Source organism: Mustelus asterias, chromosome 10, assembly GCF_964213995.1.
Source record: "Mustelus asterias chromosome 10, sMusAst1.hap1.1, whole genome shotgun sequence".
Lineage (NCBI taxonomy): Eukaryota > Metazoa > Chordata > Chondrichthyes > Carcharhiniformes > Triakidae > Mustelus > Mustelus asterias.
This window is the reverse complement of record NC_135810.1, coordinates 111,117,170-111,137,462: the sequence shown is the minus strand read 5'-3', so window position 1 is coordinate 111,137,462 and position 20,293 is coordinate 111,117,170. Positions and strand designations below refer to the sequence as shown.

Below are 20,293 nucleotides of genomic sequence, written 5' to 3'. Positions count from 1 at the left end.
TCCCCAATCCACTTTAACACACTACCCCCAACTCCGTGTGCCCTAATCTTCTTCAGCAGCCTTTTATGGGGCACCTTATCAAACGCCTTTTGGAAATCCAAAAACACCGCATCCACCGGTTCTCCTCCATCAACCGCCCTAGTCACATCTTCATAAAAATCCAACATGTTCGTCAAGCACGACTTTCCCCTCACGCCTATAGAGTGTTTCTCCGCAATGTTTTAGTGCTTTGGCAGGGATTCCGTCTGCTTTCTAATGCCTTGTTTTTTTAGCGGTTAAATGGCCTTTTCTGCCTCTTGCTGGGTTGGGATTGTGCTGAGATGGTGGCAGGTAGCATGCTGCGGGATGGAGTCAAGGACACTCGTGTTGAAGACAGAGTCTCTGTTAAGGTCTACAAAGTGCATCTTCTAGCCGGTGTTGATTGCCTCTCTGTTCTTGGTCAGCAATGGGGATGGGTGGTCTTGAACGCACTAAAGAAAATTTGTGCATCATGGCTGTCAGCTAACCACTGGATCTCCTGTACTCTCTCTACTCACCCACCATCTGTTCTTTTGGTCAGGGGCTTTTTTTGCTGGACCTTAGCCTTCAGCCTCCATAGAGCTGGTTTCTTGCTCTAGACCTGGATTACTGTTTCATATTCAGAAAAAACCTTGCGCTTGCGTTTTATCAGCTTCTGGTCATTCTCATCAAACCAGTCTTGGTGCTTCCTGGTCAAGTGATCAAGCGTCTCTTCACAGGTGCAAATTATGGAGGCTTTGAGAGCAGACTAGATGCTGTGGATAATGTTTCTCTGGGTGCTCAAGAATTGGCACATTGGCAGTGAGGCACTGGCTGAATAGAGCTCTCTTATCAGGGTCTTTGAGTGCCTGAGTGTTGATTTTCCCGCGGCATTGTTTCTGCTTTGGGGTCACACTGATGATCACAGAGCCAATTAGATAGTGGTCTGTCCAGCAGTCAACAGCTCCTGTCATGGCGCGGGTGATACCCATGTCCTTGCAGTCCCTCGTTCGGAGCAGGGGCCAGTGCTTGGAGCGAGGGTGTTGTCATAGCCCTTGCACTTGTCTGTTGAAACAAAGTTTTGGTTGTGACAAGGCTGTGTCCTCGGCATTTTGTCAGGAACAGGGTACTGTTGGATTTCTCTACCCCTCTCTTGCACTCTTAAAGCACGAGCAATGGGCTAACAAATGGAACATAGTAGTTGGCAAACCCCCTCCCCCACACACATCAATAAAAATAGATTATGACTTGGTAATTCCCAAACTTAAGAGCACCAACTGAAAAGGTGGCAATTGACAATTATTGATTTACATCCAAGATCTGGGTCCGACTAGATGGGGACAGCCCCTCAGGACAATGCAAGCGAGGAAAAAGGTGAACATTGGTCTTTCTCCAATGACACAAAATATCTAAAGTAAAATAAGCTCATGCCATAAGACATTTTCTGTTACGGTTCAGAACTTTCCGATAAGGGCTTCTTTTACTTTGGCGTGCAAGATCCACAACTAACTGAAGGCTGATTTATGCCGACAAAGGAAGCATTTACAGGGAGGGCTGAAGCTGACACCAATCAGGCACCAAGTATCTCGAAGCAGCAGTAAATCTCAGCATATTGTGTGAACAGGATGTCAGGTTCATCAAATGTTCATTTCAGGGATTTTGTCAAAGAACTGGCATGCCTCAAAGCCTTTCATGAGAAGCCAAACTAAAAACAGTTGATGAGTAAGCAGCAGAAATTGAATGTCTTGAACATCAAGGTGGCCCGCAAGTGGTGTTCATCTTTCAACGATGTGGTTTTTATTCTATTCGTTTTTATGGGATGTGGGCATCGCTGGCTGGGCCAGCATTTATTGCCCATCCAGAGGGCATTTAAGAGTCAATCACATTGCTATGGATCTGGAGTCACCTGTAGGCCAGACCAGGTAAGGATGGCAGATTTCCTTCCCTAAAGGACATGAGTGAACATCATGAGTTATTACATCAATCAACAATGGTTTCATGGTCTTCACCAGATTCTTATTGAATTCAAATTTCACCATCTGCCATGGTGAGATTCGAACCTGGGTCTCCAGAGCATCACCCTGGATCTCTGGATTACTAGCCTAGCGACAGTACCACGATGCCATTGCCTCCATCCAAGTGATAGACTGTTGAGCAAACTTGGGATAACAGCTGGTGGAGGCTTTTGCATATAGAAGAGTTTCCTAACTTCACTCTGATATCTCTTTAATCTGCCTCTGTTCCCAAGACCTAAACTTGCTAACTGTGCTATTCCATGAGATCTGGGCTGTGCCCCCAATGGTCTGGAAAATGTGCTCATGCACCCTCACATTTTATTGGGAACTGATTTATTCAATGTGCTACTACTCACGAAGTGCTCTTTGTGCTTGCCATAAAACAGCAGAGGGCTCAAACCCACATTGGGCAGTTATCTGACTGGCAAATTGTAATATAAACAAGCAACAGGAAAAGAAGAAGCTGGGAATAAAGAGGAAAATCATGCAAAACTTTCTCTGGGTAATAAACCAAACTCATCACATATCTCTATCAAAACATCCAGCCATCTTGACCCCAAAAGAGAAAATGCTGGAAAATCTCAGCAGGTTTGGTAGCATCTGTAAGGAAAGAAAAGAGCTAACAAAGGCTTTGACAAAGGGTCATCTGGACTCGAAACATCAGCTCTTTTCTCATCCTACAGATGCTGCCAGACCTGCTGAGATTTTCCAGCATTTTCTCTTTTGGTTTCGGATTCCAGGATCTGCAGTAATTTGCTTTTATTCAGCCATCTTGACAGCAGGATGAATATAAATGAGTGTAATCAAGAGCTAAACATGCATTTTTTGAGAAACGTGAATTAAGGGTGGCAGGTAGATGGAGTAGATCAAAAAGAAATTAATTTTGCTCCTCGGAATTCTGTTCCTTTCAATGCAATGTATGATTCAAGTGTTCAGAGCCAGATTAAAACAATGCTACACGTGGTCAGCTGCTGGATCCTGAATATGCTCAGTTAAAGCATCATCTTTACACCCAAAGATGCCTTTAGCATTGCTTATTCAAGATATGATATTTAAGTTTATAGAAGTGTTGACATTTTGAGCAAGAGGAATCGACTCAGCTCAATATTTGAACAGATTCAAGTTATTTATTGCATGGTATTATAAAAATCAGTTTTCTGTCAAATTTAGTTCCAGACTTTAACAATAAGCATTGCAAGTAAGTCACTTAGTATATCCAATAGTGAAACTGTGGCTACAATATGCTCTTTATTACCTTTGAAGCACTGAACACAGAACTGACTATATTCTGACATGCTTCTACTGCACCATCTCCATTAAATTCCAATGAAACAACAGGGCCTGCAGAAAAAGATAGATAACATGAGATGAATTCAATACTGTGGCTGCAAACTGTACAATTCTAAAACTCAGATGCGATCATTTCTTATTTACTCATTTCATTGCCAACAGGTGATACTCTATTCGGTTTCAGGTTACATCATTAAGTAAAACGATAGAAGTTTAGACAAGAATGTGGCTATTCATCCAATCACTCCACTGCCAGCCCTCAAAAAGAGCTATCCATTTTGAAACCTGTTCTCCTGCCCATTCCATATAATCTTTTAATATATACAGCACAACCAAAACAGAAGTATTTTTGAAACAGTGGCAAAAAAATGTAATATTAAACAATACACATTTACTGCACAGTGTTAAATCAGAAGCTCATTATCTGGGTGGTTGGCAATCATCTTCTAACATCAAGCAAAGACGTCACAAATGGCTGTATTTTTACACTGTTCCAACATGCATTATTTTATTCTTTTCTTAAATTCATTCGTGGGACATGGGTGTCGCTGGCTGGTCAGCATTTATTTCCCATCCCTAGTTGCCCTTGGAGGGCAGTTGAGAGTCAACCACATTGCTGTGGCTCTGGAGTCAAATGTAGGCCAGACCAGATAAGGACGGCAAATTTCCTTCCCTAAAAGGACTTTAGAGAACGAGATGGGTTTTTCCGACAATTGACAATGGTTTCATGATCATCAGTAGATTCTTAATTCCAGATTTTTTTTATTGAATTCAAATTCCACCATCTGCAGTGGCGGGATTCATATCCAGGTCCCCAGAACATTAGCTGAGTTTCTGGATTAATCATCTAGCGATAATGCCACTAGGCCATTGCATAGAGTTAACTATTGGAACACACTGTTCCATCTAGCACTTTTGGATCATTTGAGTCAGATTTAAGCATTACAAAATTCTTCCATCTACAAGATTTAACAGTCAGAATTGTTACAGCGCAGGAGGCGGCCATTTGGCCCATTGTGTCTGCACCGGCTCTCCAAACGAGCATGACTTAGTGCCATTTCCCCTGCCTTTTCCCCGTAACCCTGCACAAAATACCCTCGTGAATGCCTCGATTGAACTTGTCTTCTAGGTAGTGCATTCCAGACTTGAACCACTCGTGCAAGGAAGCTTTTCCTTAGAGCACATTTCTATTACCTTATTGACCTGAAGTAATCACTTCCAACTAATGTTTCCAGTAAACTATAAAAACCATTCCAACATCTACAGCTGGAATATTTTCCATTTGAAAATTAACATTCTTAGCATATTACGGTCAATAAAAATATTTGAAATACTCAATCTACAAGTTACATTCATACAACACATTAAACACAGTAAAACGTCCCAAGGCTCGAGCAGGAGTGATAAATTTAAAAAGTGCTACGATACTGAGCCATTAGTAAATTAGGAAAATGACCAAAAAAAGGTCAAAGAGTTAGGTTTCCAACACCATCCTGAAGAATGGGGGAGGGGGAGGTGGGTTATTTAGGAGGGGATTTTCAGAGTTTAGGGTCAAGACAACTAAAAGCTGGATCACCAATGGTGCAGCAGTGTAAATAAGGTTGCACAGGAAGAGTATAAAGAGCTTGACAGTTTATAGGGCCCCACGAAGAAACAGGTACGGACAGACAAGGCTGCAAAGGGATTTGAAAAACAAGAATGAGGAGTTTTAAAATACGGCATTGTCTGACTGGGAGCGTGTACAGGTCAGCAAGCACAGAGCTGATGGGTGAATGAGATTTGGAAAGCGTTAAGATATAGGTAGCAGAGTTTTGGATGACCCCAAAGTTATGGAGGCTGGCCAGGAAAGCACGGAATAATTAAATCTAGGAGATAACAAAGGCACGGTGAGGCTTTCAGCAAATCAAATGAAAGACAATCAGTGTTGCGCAATATTCATAGAATCCCTACAGTGAAGGAGGAGGCCATTTGGCCCATTGAGTCTGCACAGGCCGCAATCCCACTCAGGCTCTATCCCCATAACCCCATGCATTTACCCTAGCTAGTTCCCCTGACCCTAAGGGACAATTTAACATGGCCAATCCACCTAATCTACACATCTTTGGACTGTGGGAGGAAACCGGAGCACCCAGAGGAAACCCATGCAGACATGGGGAGAATGTGCAAACTCCACACAGACAGTGACCCAAGCCAGGAATCGAACCCAGGTACCTGGTGCTGTGAGGCAGCACTGCTAACCACTGTGCCACCGTGCTGCCCAAATCTGCATCCATCCCATATTATGGGGTGGATGCAGGTAACTTTGGTAGTGGTACAATATATGGATGGAAATTCAACTCGGAGAACACAACACCAAGTGGGGAACAGTCTAACTCTGTTTCAAAGTTAACCAGGTATTGGAAACAGTTGACAGGGAACAGAGCTTGTTGAGGGGAGGGGTTGTGGGGGATGCGGGGGAGAACAAAGACAATGACTTCAGTCTTCCCAATATTTATTGGTGGAAACTAATGATTCATCAAGGGAAGGTAGCAGAATGTTAATTGCAGCAAGGGGGCATGACAGCTTAAATCCCGATGGTACCCTGTGACACACTGATAATTACAAACATCACATCTGACGCTCCAACAGACCATGAGAGAGAATTGGAGGATGGGGGAGGAAGAGGAATAGAATTGTATGGATTTAAGAAACTCATTGAATAAAATTAATACTCCTTCCCCCAAAAATATAACATTACCTTGCTGAAGCATTGGAATAAAGTCTGCTGCTTTCTCCTTGAATACTCTGTTGGCATCATCTGGTCGCATTGAAATTTCTTTCGTTTGCACAAGAGCAAAATCCTTTTGAGTCATCTTTTGAAAGGTAAAAACAAGATGGTTAGTTTCACTACCAGGAGTAGTCTAAACCAAATTAGAGAAATGACAAGTTTTATTTTGAGCTACCAGAAAATGAAAAGCTGGAAAGATAGGATAAGCCACCTACAATATTTTAAGTAAGGCACTAAATACAGAAGCCAATAATTGTATAGCTTAGAACATTGATTCCACTAACAACTTACACAGCAAGTTAAGATCTGGAATCCACTGCCTAAAAATATGGTGGAAGCAGTTTCAATGGTAACTTTCAAAGAGAGATGTAATTTATATGCTTGAATTGGAGCAATCTGCATAGCAGCAGGAAAAAGCAAGAAGGGGAACTAATTGATGGTTCTTTAGAGAGTTGGCACAGGCACAATGGGCTGAATGGCCTGCTTCTGTGCTGTACGATTCTTCAAACTTGATATTGTTGATAATCGAGTTAAAAGACTGAAACACATTCCATTTGCCATCAAGCATAATCTACCAAGCTGCTTGGTTGTGAATATGGGCTCAGCTGGTTTAAATGTAAAGCCTATAGTAACTGAAGAAAAAAGGGCACTTGAAGTAAATAGACACCAACTTCTTTTTATAAGAACTGTGAACATTAATGACATTAGAAGAAAAGCTGCTGAAAGGTGTGAATGAACTTGGGTACACAGGCCCCAACTCAAGTGTATTCAGCAATGTACACATTACAATCAGACCTTAAAACTCCCTCCAGATTTGTTTCACCAAAGTCATCAGCATTAACTGTTAATTTTAACATGTTCCACAAAGCTTCACCACCACGGAAGTAAAAACCTTCAAAATAACTTGCAAGTCAAACAAACAAAAAAGATCCAAACACCTTACAAAAGCCCAGATATCTAGGTTTACTCAATGGTTTCCAATGCAGCACAAGATTAGATATCCACAGTTTCCTGGAGTTAAAAATGGGAAAGTCATGGTCTTCAGCTCATGCCACAAACTCTCCAAGTTTAAGTTTATTTATTCGTGTCACAAGTAGGCTTACATTAGCACTGCAATGAAGTTACTGTGAAAATCCCCTACTCACCACATTCCGGGTACACTGAGGGAGAATTTAGCCTGGCCAATGCACCCAACCAGCACGTCTTTCAGACTGTGGGAGGAAACCCACGCAGACATGGGGAGGATGTGCAGACTCTGCACAGACAGCGACCCCAAGTCGGGAATCAAACCCGGATCCCCGGCACTGTGAGGCAGCAGTGCTAACCACCTCTACCCTCACTAACCACACTCTTGCATTGAACAAGTCTGTTCACAACCTCTATTTGACCCCAGTGAACTTTTGGCTCCAGTTTCTTCCCCCATCGTAAAAACTATTCACTTCTCCCTCCATTGGTCTTACTTCTACTTTCTGCTGCCTTATCCCATGCCTTGTCACCGTCAGACTTGACATTTGCAATGCTGCATTGGCTAGTCTCTCTGCCCCTCCCTAATTGCAACTCAGGCAAACATCTGCATGCGGTCAAGGCTGAAAATCACAGGATGTGCTGTGTTTATAGTTAGCAAGTGTGTTTCTCTTTAAATAAATTATCCTCAGACAGTTTAATTGTTTCCTCTAAGAATTTCAGTATGTCCTCTCTTAATCCACGTTGAATTCCATGTGCCTTAGTTTGACGTTGATTATCTGCCATAACGATGAAGCATTTTCCCTGCCAACAGGTCCAATGAGGGTTTTCGTACTCCAATTCTGCTGCTTAATGCCACAGTTCAGACACAGTGGCCGGAATTTTACCGGCACGCCCGCCCAAGGCTTGTAGCCAAAGCCAACAGAAAATGCTGTTCTGCGAGCCTCGCCCTCCCCGATTTCGGGGCGGGCGTGCCGGTAAAATCAGGGCCAGTAAGTCTGCATTTGAATTTCCGCACAAATTTTCAGAAAATGTACCCAGGCCGTTAGTGACAAACATCAGTACATCGGAGTTTATTTGAGGAAAAACTCTACGCTAACAATTGGCAACACCCAGCTGCATCTCTTAATTATCTTCGATTCCATGATGATCTGTTTTGCTAGACTACTTCCTGGATATCAAATTACAAAATGAGACAGAGTTCCCCAACTGAGCATTGGGAAAACTGAATCTATCTTATTCAGCTCCTGCCAAAAGCACCATGGTTTCGCAACAACTCCATGCAATCACCTCACACCTATTCTTTGAAGATCTTAATTTTAATTCCTCCACCCTGAATTGTGACCCTGATCAGAAGTCTCCATTTTTGATCATGCTGTCGACCATCTCTCCAAACCTCGCTTATCATTCTCTCCCACATGAAGCACCATGGGACATTTTATATTCGTGACATAATGGAAATACAAGTTGTTCTTTACCTGAACAACATATCTTAATAAAGAGCTTTTACTCACCCGAAGAAAGCATTCACTTTCTTCTAAATACCTGTAGGCCGATTTTCTATTGTTTGGTCAAGGATTTCAAGAAACACAAATGATTTAATATTAGCTTCAATGATTTTGGATTACGTGCCAGAAGGTTATGGGTTCAAGTCCGACTCCGACTCCAGAGACTTGTGCACAAAAATCTAGGCTGACATCCAGTAACACTCAGGGAGCACTGCACTGTCAGTGTTACCATAGTAAGAGTTTTAACAACACCAGGTTAAAGTCCAACAGATTTATTTGGTAGCAAATGCCATTAGCTTTCGGAGCGCTGCTCCTTCGTCAGATGGAGTGGAAATCTGCTCTCAAACAGGGCACAGAGACACAAAATCAAGTTACAGAATACTGATTAGAATGCAAATCTCTACAGCCAACCAGGTCTTAAAGATACAGACAACGTGAGTGGAGGGAGCATTAAGCACAGGTTCTGTCAGGGGAGGTGTTAAACCGAAGGCCCATCTAGCCCAAGGTGGATGTGAACGATCCCATGGCACTATTTCAAGGAAGAGTAGCAGTTATCCCCAGTATGCTGGCCAATATTTATTCCTCAGTCAATATCACATTGGTGTGATATCGTGGGAGCTTGCTCTGTACAAACTGGCTGCCGTACCTCTTATTTCAATGGCAGTAAAGTGTTTGCGAGGTCACGAAAGGTACTATATGAATGCAAACTTATTTTTAAGTTCTTTTCCTCATATATGGAAATCACTCGCACTAAAAAATGCAGAGAAAAGGAAGTGTTAAAATACCAAGTTTTTCCTTGTTTCACTATGTGCCAGCTTGTCAATGTTTCGATAACTTTCCATACCATTGTTCTAATCTCAATGCAAAACACATGCTAGATTAGTGAATTATGGAAAGTTTAAAAAAATATTTCAGTGTTGGTTACAGCTACATAATTTGATTAAAACAGATAAAAGTCTATATTTTGGGATTGTGGAGTTGTAAGTTCCAGCAGGAAGGCATGTTGCTCCAGGCTTTACAAGTGCTTGTTGGAACATGCAGGAGCAGACTAAAGCAACTCTTCCCCTTTGCGAGAAAGTAGCTGGCTTTCAATCAGAGTTCTTAAGGTCACAGGTACAGTGTCCCACTGAACAAGTCAATAAAATTGACATGATAAATTGAATCAAAAAACTCTAAATGTCCAATTTGCCATTTTAAAAGTATTTCTTGTGCCTTTTTCCCCCCATCCACATTTCTTGACAATTTACTTTGCACCTGAAGTCTTTACTGGGAGCCATTGGCCTAGATCAACCCCTCTAACACCTGGCTCAGATGACGAATATTCACATGCAAGCTTTGCCAATGAGTGCCAGATACAACTATCTGAATCCTGTACACACAAATGAATGTGCAGAGGTTATTGACTTATCAGAAACAAGGAAGTTAGCCCAATTTACACCCCTTCCTACCCCCAAAACTGAAGGACATCAAATCAACTACAACACTCAACTGAGATCAGAATAAAATGGAATTGGATGGCACACCTTCAGCGGTATCTTCAAGGGCTGTATGTTAAATAGAGATTCAGTGCACAAGAAACCATTCCGCTGGTCATGCCCAGGTTTGCTCAATAAGCTTTATTGCCTTGTTTTCTCCAGTTTCTCAAAGCTATATTATCAATATTTGTGGATTTTAAAAATCTGCTTTCTATTTTTTTGCACCCCAAAGTTCACCTAGCCTTCACATTTCCACTAATGAGGCAAAATGCAGATCACTCTCAGAACACTGTCAATTCATCCCATAGCTTGCCCCCCTGGAAGCACAATTCTCTTCAAGCACACTGCAGCACCACTTACCTTGGTTTTGAGCAAGTTACAAATGGCAAAAGTACACAAAAGGTAGCACCAAGTGCAAGCATGCAATTTACTCACCTCGTCGATCAACTTCCTGGCATTGGCTGTTGTGTAATCTCCGGCAAAAAACACTACCAAGCACAATTCTTCACTGCTCTTTTGTCTCTGACCCCGTGTGACTGGAACAATGCTCCTGTTCATCTCTGTGGAGATCCGGACCGATTTCAGCTCCTCCGAGTCTGGAAGGGGAACAAAATCCTGGGGCGTCGCATCTTCAGGTAGCAAGCTCCAATTGTTCTCATCTGCAACAGGGGTGAAGTCATGGATGTTGCTCCAGTTGTTGTTGAAGATGCTCAAGCCTGCATCTTTAAACTGGTAGCCCAGCTCAGGATAATAATACTGGAAGCAACCAAACTTCATGCCCGTGGACGATTCAATAATGGGTTGGGTTGCACAGCAGAGGAAGACGTCCATTTTTTTGCAGTCGCGTGTGCGGAACTGCTGACAAGCCACAACACATTTACAATCAGAACAGTCGCGGAAGAAGACACTGCCCTTGATGGGTCCCAGGAATATCCTGCAGTTGGTGCAGTCGTCAATGGTGATGGTGGCAGAATGGTCAAAAATGTAAATGTTGCAATTTTCACATTCTTGGATGATAAATTGCTCGCCAGCAACTTTACCAGGCAATCGTCCCACGGTCTGATCCTTTAACTGAACCAGCATATAGTCTTTGATATCAACCTATTGGAATAAAAAAAATACTTTAAACACATACAAAAATTTCCAACTTAGCATACTGAACAGAGATAGGAGTCATAGCATGGAGAGCTTTGGCTTATTAAGACATCACTACTGTTTTTAATCTCTTTGCCTATCTTATATCTGTTCAAGGGTAAGACTAGTATCAGCTAGTCAAGATGGTGGCTAGCACAGGAAGGCCTGAGGTTTCAATGCTGATCTGCATTCAATTAATTGATCTTCACAGGTTTCCACCAGCAACCCTGAGCAGGGTGGAAGGGAAAAAATCATGGCGGTGAACATGTGGATAAGAGGGCAGACATAATCAAGATCAATTGTAATAATTCTCAAAATAAAACTGCATGTAGCACTCAACAAAGAACAGTACAGCACAGGAAACAGGCCCTTCGGCCCTCCAAGCCTGTGCCGCTCCTTGGTCCAACTCGACCAATCGTTTGTATCCCTCCATTCCCAGGCTGCTCATGTGACTATCCAGGTAAGTCTTAAACGATGTCAGCGTGCCTGCCTCCACCACCTACTTGGCAGCGCATTCCAGGCCCCCACCACCCTCTGTGTAAAAAACATCCCTCTAATATCTGAGTTATACTTCGCCCCTCTCACCTTGAGCCCGTGACCCCTCGTGAACGTCACTTCTGATCTGGGAAAAAGCTTCCCACCGTTCACCCTATCTATCCCCTTCATAATCTTGTACACCTCTATTAGATCTCCCCTCATTCTCCGTCTTTCCAGGGAGAACAACCCCAGTTTACCCAATCTCTCCTCATAGCTAGGCAACATCCTGGTAAACCTTCTCTGCACTCTCTCTAACGCCTCCACGTCCTTCTGGTAGTGCGGCGACCAGAACTGGACGCAGTACTCCAAATGTGGCCTAACCAGCGTTCTATACAGCTGCATCATCAGACTCCAGCTTTTATACTCTATACCCCGTCCTATAAAGGCAAGCATACCATATGCCTTCTTCACCACCTTCTCCACCTGTGTTGCCACCTTCAAGGATTTGTGGACTTGCACACCTAGGTCCCTCTGTGTTTCTATACTCCTGATGACTCTGCCATTTATTGTATAACTCCTCCCTACATTATTTCTTCCAAAATGCATCACTTCGCATTTATCCGGATTAAACTCCATCTGCCACCTCTCCGCCCAATTTTCCAGCCTATCTATATCCTGCTGTATTGCCCGACAATGCTCTTCGCTATCCGCAAGTCCAGCCATCTTCGTGTCATCCGCAAACTTGCTGATTACACCAGTTACACCTTCTTCCAAATCATTTATATATATCACAAATAGCACTCACTGGCTGTACTCACACAAAGAATGCCCCATTGGGTAAAATATTATAACATTTTCTAAGGAAGAACATGGAGCGACAGTAAAAACATAAAGGGTACAATTCTAAAGGGGGGCAGGAGCAGAGGGACCTGGGTGTGTGCGCCCAATCACTGAAGGTGGCAGGACAGGTCGAGAGAGTGGTTCATAAAGCATACAGGATTCTTGGCTTTATTAATAGCCGCACAGAGTACAAGAGCAAGGAAGTTACGTTAAATTTCTTTGGAACACTACTTTGAAATCAACTGAAGTGTTGTGTCCAGTTCTGGGCACCACACTTTAGGCAAAATGTGAAGGCACCAGAGAGAGTGCAGAAAGGATTCACAAAAATGGTTCCAGGGATGGAGGGATTTCAGGCATATCAATAGATCAGAGAGGTTGGGACTGGTTTCGTTGGAGGTCGAGAGGAGATATGATAGAGGTATACAAAAATCAGGAGGAGTCTGTACAGAATGGATTGGGGAAAACTGTTCCTACTGATGGGGGGGGAATTGAGAACAAGAGGACACAGATTTAAGATAATTGGCAAAAGCAGCAATGGTGACAAAGAAAAAAAGAATCATGCAGCAAATGGGATCTGGACTGCACCACCTGAGGCGGTGATGGAGGCAGGTTCAATTGTGGCATTTAAGAGGGAATTTGGATTATGTGAAATGGAAGAACATGCAAGGCTACGGGGAGAAAGCAAGAGATTGGCAATAATGGAATTGCTCCTTTGAAAAGCCAGCACAGAGACGATGGGCTGCACAGCCTCCTTCTCTGCTGTAACTATTTTGTGATGTCTACAGTCCTGGTGCCCAATAAAGAGTCAATGTGCTCACAAGATGGGGAGGGAGAAAATTATTAGAAGCAGGAGGAATAAATAAAAGGCGAAATCTGATCAGTCCTGGGTTCATTTTCCAGTTTCTGCTGAATGAGTTGATCTGGATTGGGTAGTAGCTTCAAAACGGAGAGGGCAAGGAAGAGGAGTCGTCAATGATTGGGTTACTGCTCCTATTGCTATCAAACCATTCCTGATTTATGAGAGAATGACTGATATGGTTGAAGGCAAAAATCGAAAAGTTTACCAAAAAAAAAGTAGGCTCACACTTGTGCAGAATAGGCGCTTGGGCAGGAGCCACTGGGAGACTCCTTATCCATGGAATCTGAACCTAGCACATTTCTGCCTTCCAGAGGAAGGTAGGATATCAGAAAGTCTGGAAAGTAAGTGTCAAGAACCTTAGTTACAATAGTTTCCTCTGCACATTCCTCCCTTGTCCAACACCTCCAAATATTTTAGAAAATCACACCCCTTGAATTTATCAACATCATATTTGTGATACCACACAAGTATACAAGTCGACCCTATATTTCCAGCCCCAAAAGTCATGTTTTTGCAAATACCTGGCATATAAAATCAACTTCCTTTTCATCCGTATCATGCTATACTCACATGAGTAGTAAGCCTCAATTTTTTGCCCCACATGTTTTGGAGTGTGGGAGACGCCTTATACACTCACACCTATGGTTCATTTTTATACTCGACATAAAAGTCGATCCCCCCTCCACCCACCCATCCCATTTTTTATACACCAATATCAATGACAGTTTATCCTGTGGAGTAATGGTTCAGATGGTAAATGAGCTCAAGCTGTACAACACATTCACACACATTATTACTGAATTATGAAAATTATGAGTCTTGCGTTCACAAGTCATTCTGGAAGCATTGGGTTAAAGTAGTTACACGAATACATTCGCTGCTAAATGACAGCCTGGCTCGGTTGAGGAAGAAAGCAGAGTTTCAAACCACACTCCAAAACTTGAAATCGTAAGCCAAGCTGACAGTTCGCTTCAGAAGTAAAGAAATGCTATATCGTTAAGAGTACTTTCTTTTGAAGAGACAAAGTACGAAACATCTGCCCTCATCTAGTTCTAGCCTTCTGAACATCCCTGATATTAATCACTCTACCACTGGTGGCTGTGCTTTCAGTTCAGTAGATCCTAAGCCAATGCTTCCCAAACCTTTTCCCAGAGTGATCCCACTTCAATGCCTCAGACTGAGAGAGACACACTAGGTGAAAACTTGGTGGAGTACGAGAGCTGTTGACTGGTGGGAGGGGGAGGGGGTGTTGAACGTGGGGCAGTTGAAGAAAAAGGCAGGATTTCTCAACACCTGCCCTTTCGCAGCTTTTTGCAGCAATAACAGGGCCTCAGAGAACAGCCCATTAGCAGCTCATTAGGGCATGCTCACCGACAAATAAAAATTGCAAGCAGCTGTCAGAAATGAGGCTGAGCTCCCCAGCAGCCATTCCTGCCTTGGAGCTTGTGGCCCCATAGTTTGAGGAGCCCTGCTCTAAGCTATGGAATCCCCCTTACTACACTGCTCCAATTCACCCAACTTGAAGACACTCCTCAAAGACCTAATGCATTGACCAAGCTTTCGGTCACCTGACCTAATGAGTCATATTTTCCTTCATAATGCTCCTGTGAAACCCCTTGGAATTTATTACCTCAACGGCACTATGTAAAAATAGGTTGCTGATGTTGAAAATCTCATGTTTGCCAATACTCTTTAGAGCATCCAGAGCAGCAGTGAAATCCTATTCTGAAGAGGATGTGTGGCAGGAAGCAGCAGCCTTCCTTCCCTCCTCTCTATGCCTTCAAGATCAATTTTTTTCACTTCCACTTTTCAAACAAAGCACACGCGTTTGCTGCATTGTGTCAACTGCAGCAGTTACACCAAGCAATTAAACCCACCGGTTCTGACATAGCTGACCACAATGACATTTCAAACAAAGCAGTTGCTTTCACGCGCTTGGAGCACATCGCCAGTAATGGTCAAACAACTTTCATCTTCAATTTTTGTCAATTGAGTTAGATATCCAGAATGATATTACCAATGCTGAATTCCCCAGCATCAGCTTCCTGGGGGTTACCATTGACCAGGAGTTGAACTGGACAAGCCATATAAATACTATGGCTATTAGAGCAGGTCAAAGGCTGGGAATCCTGCAGCAAGTAACTTGCCTCCTGATTCCAAAAAGACTGTCCACAATCTACAAGGCACAAGTCAGGAGTGTGATGGAATATTCTCCACTTGCCTGGATGAGTGCAGCTCAACACCATCCAGGGCAAAGCAGCCCACTTGATTGCCACCTCTTCTACAAACATTCAATTCCTCCACCGACGACACATAGCAGCAGTAGTGTGTACCATCTACAAGATGCACGGCAGAGACTTACCAAGGTTCCTTAGGCCAGACCTGCCAAACCCAAGACCTCTACCATCTAGAAAGACAAGGACAACAGATACCTGGGAACACCACTACCTGGAGGTTCCCCTCCAAGTCAGTTACCACGTTCCTTCACTGTCACCGAGTCAAAATCCTAGAATTCCTTTCCTAAGAGCACTATCTACACTTCAGGGACTTCAGCCATTCAAGAAGACAGCTCAACACCATCTTCTCAAGAGCATTTAGGGATGGGCAATAAATGCTGGTCTAGCCAGCGACACCCACATCTCATAAATACTTTTTTAAAAAAGCTATGTGGCTGACAGACACAGAGGACGGTTATAAGTAGAGGGGCTGATGGGTGAAGGCCCAAATGCAGACACAAAGAGAAAGCCCACAAGATTGAAAGAGGAACGCACTGAATTCGTGTGAGGAGTCGAAGCAAATCACTCTCAGGGAGTGACTAGCTTTTCCGTTTGGCCAAAAAGGAGTCAGGAGCTCTTGGAGACAATGTGCGAGTTAAAATGCGTCCAAAACCTAGAAAGCTGTCTGAATAGCTCAGAGATGCTAAAGAGCCAGGTGCTTTCCCAAAAGTGGCCAGATTGTTAACTGGGGTGGGGGGGTAGTGGTGGTGGTGGTTTGGAACTCTGGAAAGCTACAAAATCAGAACGTGCCTCAAGAGGGAGAGTGTTCGTAGGAGTACACGTTGCTGATGGTAATTGTACCTGTGAAACTCAGAGGTGAAAGCTTTTGTCAGATAAGCCTCCTGACCCGCCCTGCAGGAGTAAAGAACAGCATATTGTGCAGCAGCATGGCTCTGCAGTGTCTCATTTGTGCAGGGAGTGATGTGAATGCTTGTGGTTGCATAAGACGCATCTTTGTTGTGTCAATTATTTATGGTGAAATGTACCTTTTTGTTGGAAGTATCATTTCCCCGTTAATTCAGGTGTAATTTGCGTTGGTTCTGATTTGGGTTTAAAGTAAAAACTTTTTAAAATGTGGGATTTTGCTAGTAATTTCCTCATTTAGGGGTCATTCTGTAAGTTTGGTTATTTCGGTTTACAGTTTTCCCCCCATGGGGATTGTAACACGTGAAGTAGACACAGATGCTTGCTCTGGCCACAGAGGTCTGGGATTCCCTATATAGGATACTGTGCCAAGGTGGTTTTCTCATCATTCCAAACATCCACTGAAAGGCTGCGGGCAGAACAAACAGATCTATTCGTTCACTGCTGCCTGCAAAATCCAGGCCATAAACCTACCCTATCCACATGAGACTGGCAAGGGTGAAAGGGTCCATTAATTTAACACCCACGTGTAGATCTTGTATCCAAACAGTATGTCCACCTTCTGAGTATGTACAAAGCATGGAAATATTCACACTACTGCCAACACAGCATCAGACTGTAAACCAGCAACACCAGGCCAGATTTAGCTTTAATCCCCCACTGTGGTCTAGCGATTACATAAACAAGAACTGGTGTAATCAGTGAGTTTAACCACTAGAAATTTTGTTTAATGAAGAACAGCCATTTATACACAGTTCTTTGTTATCTCAAGCCCAGCTACACTTTTCCCAAAGGATACCTACCTCATATCCCCTCCCTACATAATTAAAGCATAACAAGTAAATCACATTTACACAGGCACAGCCTAATTAAAAAGCCTGGTGCTTAGACAATTAAGGCATATCCAAGCTTTGCGTTAGCTCACGCAAGTGTAATCTCATTACAAACGCAGGAACCTGCAGGGCTAGTAAAGGTTACAATAGTTCAAGTAACCTTCCAGCTCAGGCAGATGTTTTTTTAAATATTCATTCTCAGGATAGGGTGCCGCAAGGAAGACCAGCATTCCCAATCGCCCACAGATGGGGGTGGTGAGTATTAGTACAACAACACACTTGTCAAGTTACCAAAGTCCCACCTGTCTAACAGGCAGTGAACATCACAGCTTGCTAATTAATACATTTGGGTGAAATACTGAAGTCAAATAAATCACCCACACAATTGTACTTCAGTAATCAGGAAAGTCTTTACATTTTTTTTTTAATGATCTGGAGTTCCCAGTCATTACTGTGAACCAAGCACCAAAAGATTTCATCCTTCAACCCTTAAATTTGAGAATTAGATTAAAGAGAGAAAAAAAGCACAGGTTATGAGGATAGGGAGGGGCTACATGGCATGGAAACAGTAAGTTTAATAATCTTTCACGAATGTGTTTCATTTTCGTTGTGAACTTGCACAAGTTCCATTTACACTTAATAGTCTGTGGTCATTTGAAGTTATGTGCGTTCCCCCAAGTTATGCTTAAATTGGAGTCTAATAGCATAGCTAATTCCATTCAAAGAGTGCTCTGCCCAAAGACTCATTGTCCGCTGGTGCTTCATCCTCAGCTATTTCCTTGGTAGTTTTTTTGTCAGTGGTGATTTGCCATTGCCTTCCACTCTCAGGCAGGGCCCAAGTCTATCTCAGGCAGAATGAGAATCAACCCTGCACAGTTACCAATATTCAGAACCACACGCTAGCTATCTAGCCAACTGAGCTAACCGGCCCCAATGTAGCTAATGTGTCCATGAAATTTACAAGAGGAAGTAGGTGAACCAACTGATGATATACAGGGCATGACTGACCCTCGGAGGGAAGGAAAGGAGATGGAGCAGAGCGTGGTAATCAGGTGTGGTTAAATTTGAGTGAATGGGAAGGCTGCAGAGAGAGAAAGCAGTTCACTGGAGAGTTAACAGGATCAGGTAGAGCGAATTGATCGGGGTCTGTGTACATCAGGTTTGAAGCAACAAGCAGCAGCAAATTATAACTGCTTAGACTTATCAAGTATTTGCTTAAAAAGTTGGATTTTTAAGGGAGTTCTTAAAAAAGTGGAGAGGTTGATGATGCAAAATTAATTTTAATGGAAGAATACTCAAGTACCTTGAATTCAAGATATACTTTGCTTAAACCAGGTCACTGATAACTCTCAAGGTAGTCTTCATACTTCAGTTTCATTGAACTGACATTCACTAAGGCTCCTTCAACAGCACCTTCTAAATCCATGACCCCTACCACCCAGAAAGACAAGGGCGCCAGATGCGTGGGAACATCGCCAACATCTAGTTTCCCTCCAAGCCACACATCACCCTGACTTGGAAAGACATTGGCATTCCTTGACTGTTGTCGGGTGAAAATCCTGGAAATCCCTCCCTAATAGCGCTGTGGGTGTACCTATACCATATGGACTGCAGCAGTTCAAGAAGGTGGTGCATCTCAAGGAGAATTGGGGATGGGCACTGCTTTTCTAGCCAGTAAAGCCCACATTCCATGAATGAATAAATTTAAAATGTGCAGTAATAAAATGGCACGCTCAAATAATGGAGCAAAGCAATTTTCCACTATTAAGCACCACGTTTTTTTTTTAAACTGCATGTCATCCAATTGATGGTTTGAGGCTGGTTAAACATTTTACTTGTGATATATTCAGCTTGAAGGAAGAGAAATATTCCTTTTGCACTTGGATTGGATTCAAATCTGGGCTGCAGAGATAAAAGAAGCACCGTGCCAACTGACTGCATGGCACCTTCGTTATTTCTGATCGATGGACGGGATGGCCCAGTGCTGGCCCAGCCAGTGATACCCACCTGCCATGAATGATTTTTCTTTAAAAGCAGAAATTTCAGACAGAGGGATCAAAGTAGGTTATGGTGTGGGCAATGGAAATGTTGCTCTAATCAAATTTTGAAGGTTGGTTGGGTGGGTCCAAAACATAGAACTGGGGCCAAACGGAGGAAAACTGGTTGTGCGAAACACGACCCCAGTGTGCTTGATGCAGACAATGAATGCCCAAAATAGGAATTGTGTTAACATCCTTTCCATTCAGTACAGGATACAAAGCCCCACCAGAAAACAATCTGCATCTTGTAACTAAAACACAGATGTCTTATTACGCAGGAGTAGCTGTTTACTTTCAGTGGGATGTTCAAACCTCGAAATGACTTCATAGAAATTGAACTTTTACAGGATATTTGTATTCCATAAATGGATGAACTAAAACATGTTTAAATGTGCAGCCCCTTCAACTACGTGCTTAAGATCTCCCACTGAAACTAAAATTCCCCTTTCAGTCACACTATCACCACTGAACAGGAACTCAAATGGGCTGATCAACAGTGATCGCAATCTCTATCATGTTGACATATCCCATATCACTTCAATCCACAGCAAGTTCTCCTCACTTTTTGTTCCTAAGTTTGTTCCTAGGGTGACGCGGTAGCATCATGGTTAGCACTGCTGCCTCACAGCGCCAGGGACCCGGGTTCGATTCCTGGCTTGGGTCACTGTCTGTGCGGAGTCTGCACATTCTCCCCGTGTCTGCGTGGGTTTCCTCCCACAGTCCGAAAGATGTGCTGGTTAGGTGCATTGGCAATGCTAAATTTCCCTCAGTGTACCCAAAAAGGCGCCGGAGTGTGGTGGCTAGGGGATTTTCACGGTAACTTCATTTGCAGTGTTAATGTAAGCCTACTTCTAACACAAATAAATAAATGTTCAGTTTCCTCTAAAATCAAGAATCCGAAATGTTACACACTGTGCATTCTTGACTTGTAATTTTCATGTTTATGTCTCCTATGA

At 43.0% G+C, this 20,293-nt stretch overlaps 1 protein-coding gene across 1 annotated transcript in view; it reads right to left on the bottom strand.

Annotated features, from left to right (window-relative positions):
* The window catches only part of rp2 (RP2 activator of ARL3 GTPase), a 33,016-nt gene that overhangs the window by 5,064 nt on the left and 7,659 nt on the right, over positions 1–20,293 (bottom strand). Inside the window, exons 2-4 of the mRNA XM_078222449.1 lie at positions 10,451–11,116; positions 6,040–6,154; positions 3,268–3,353 (exon numbers count right to left, since the gene is read on the bottom strand). Coding sequence (XP_078078575.1) covers positions 3,268–3,353; positions 6,040–6,154; positions 10,451–11,116 — 867 coding nt within the window. The remainder of the gene's footprint in view (positions 1–3,267; positions 3,354–6,039; positions 6,155–10,450; positions 11,117–20,293) is intronic.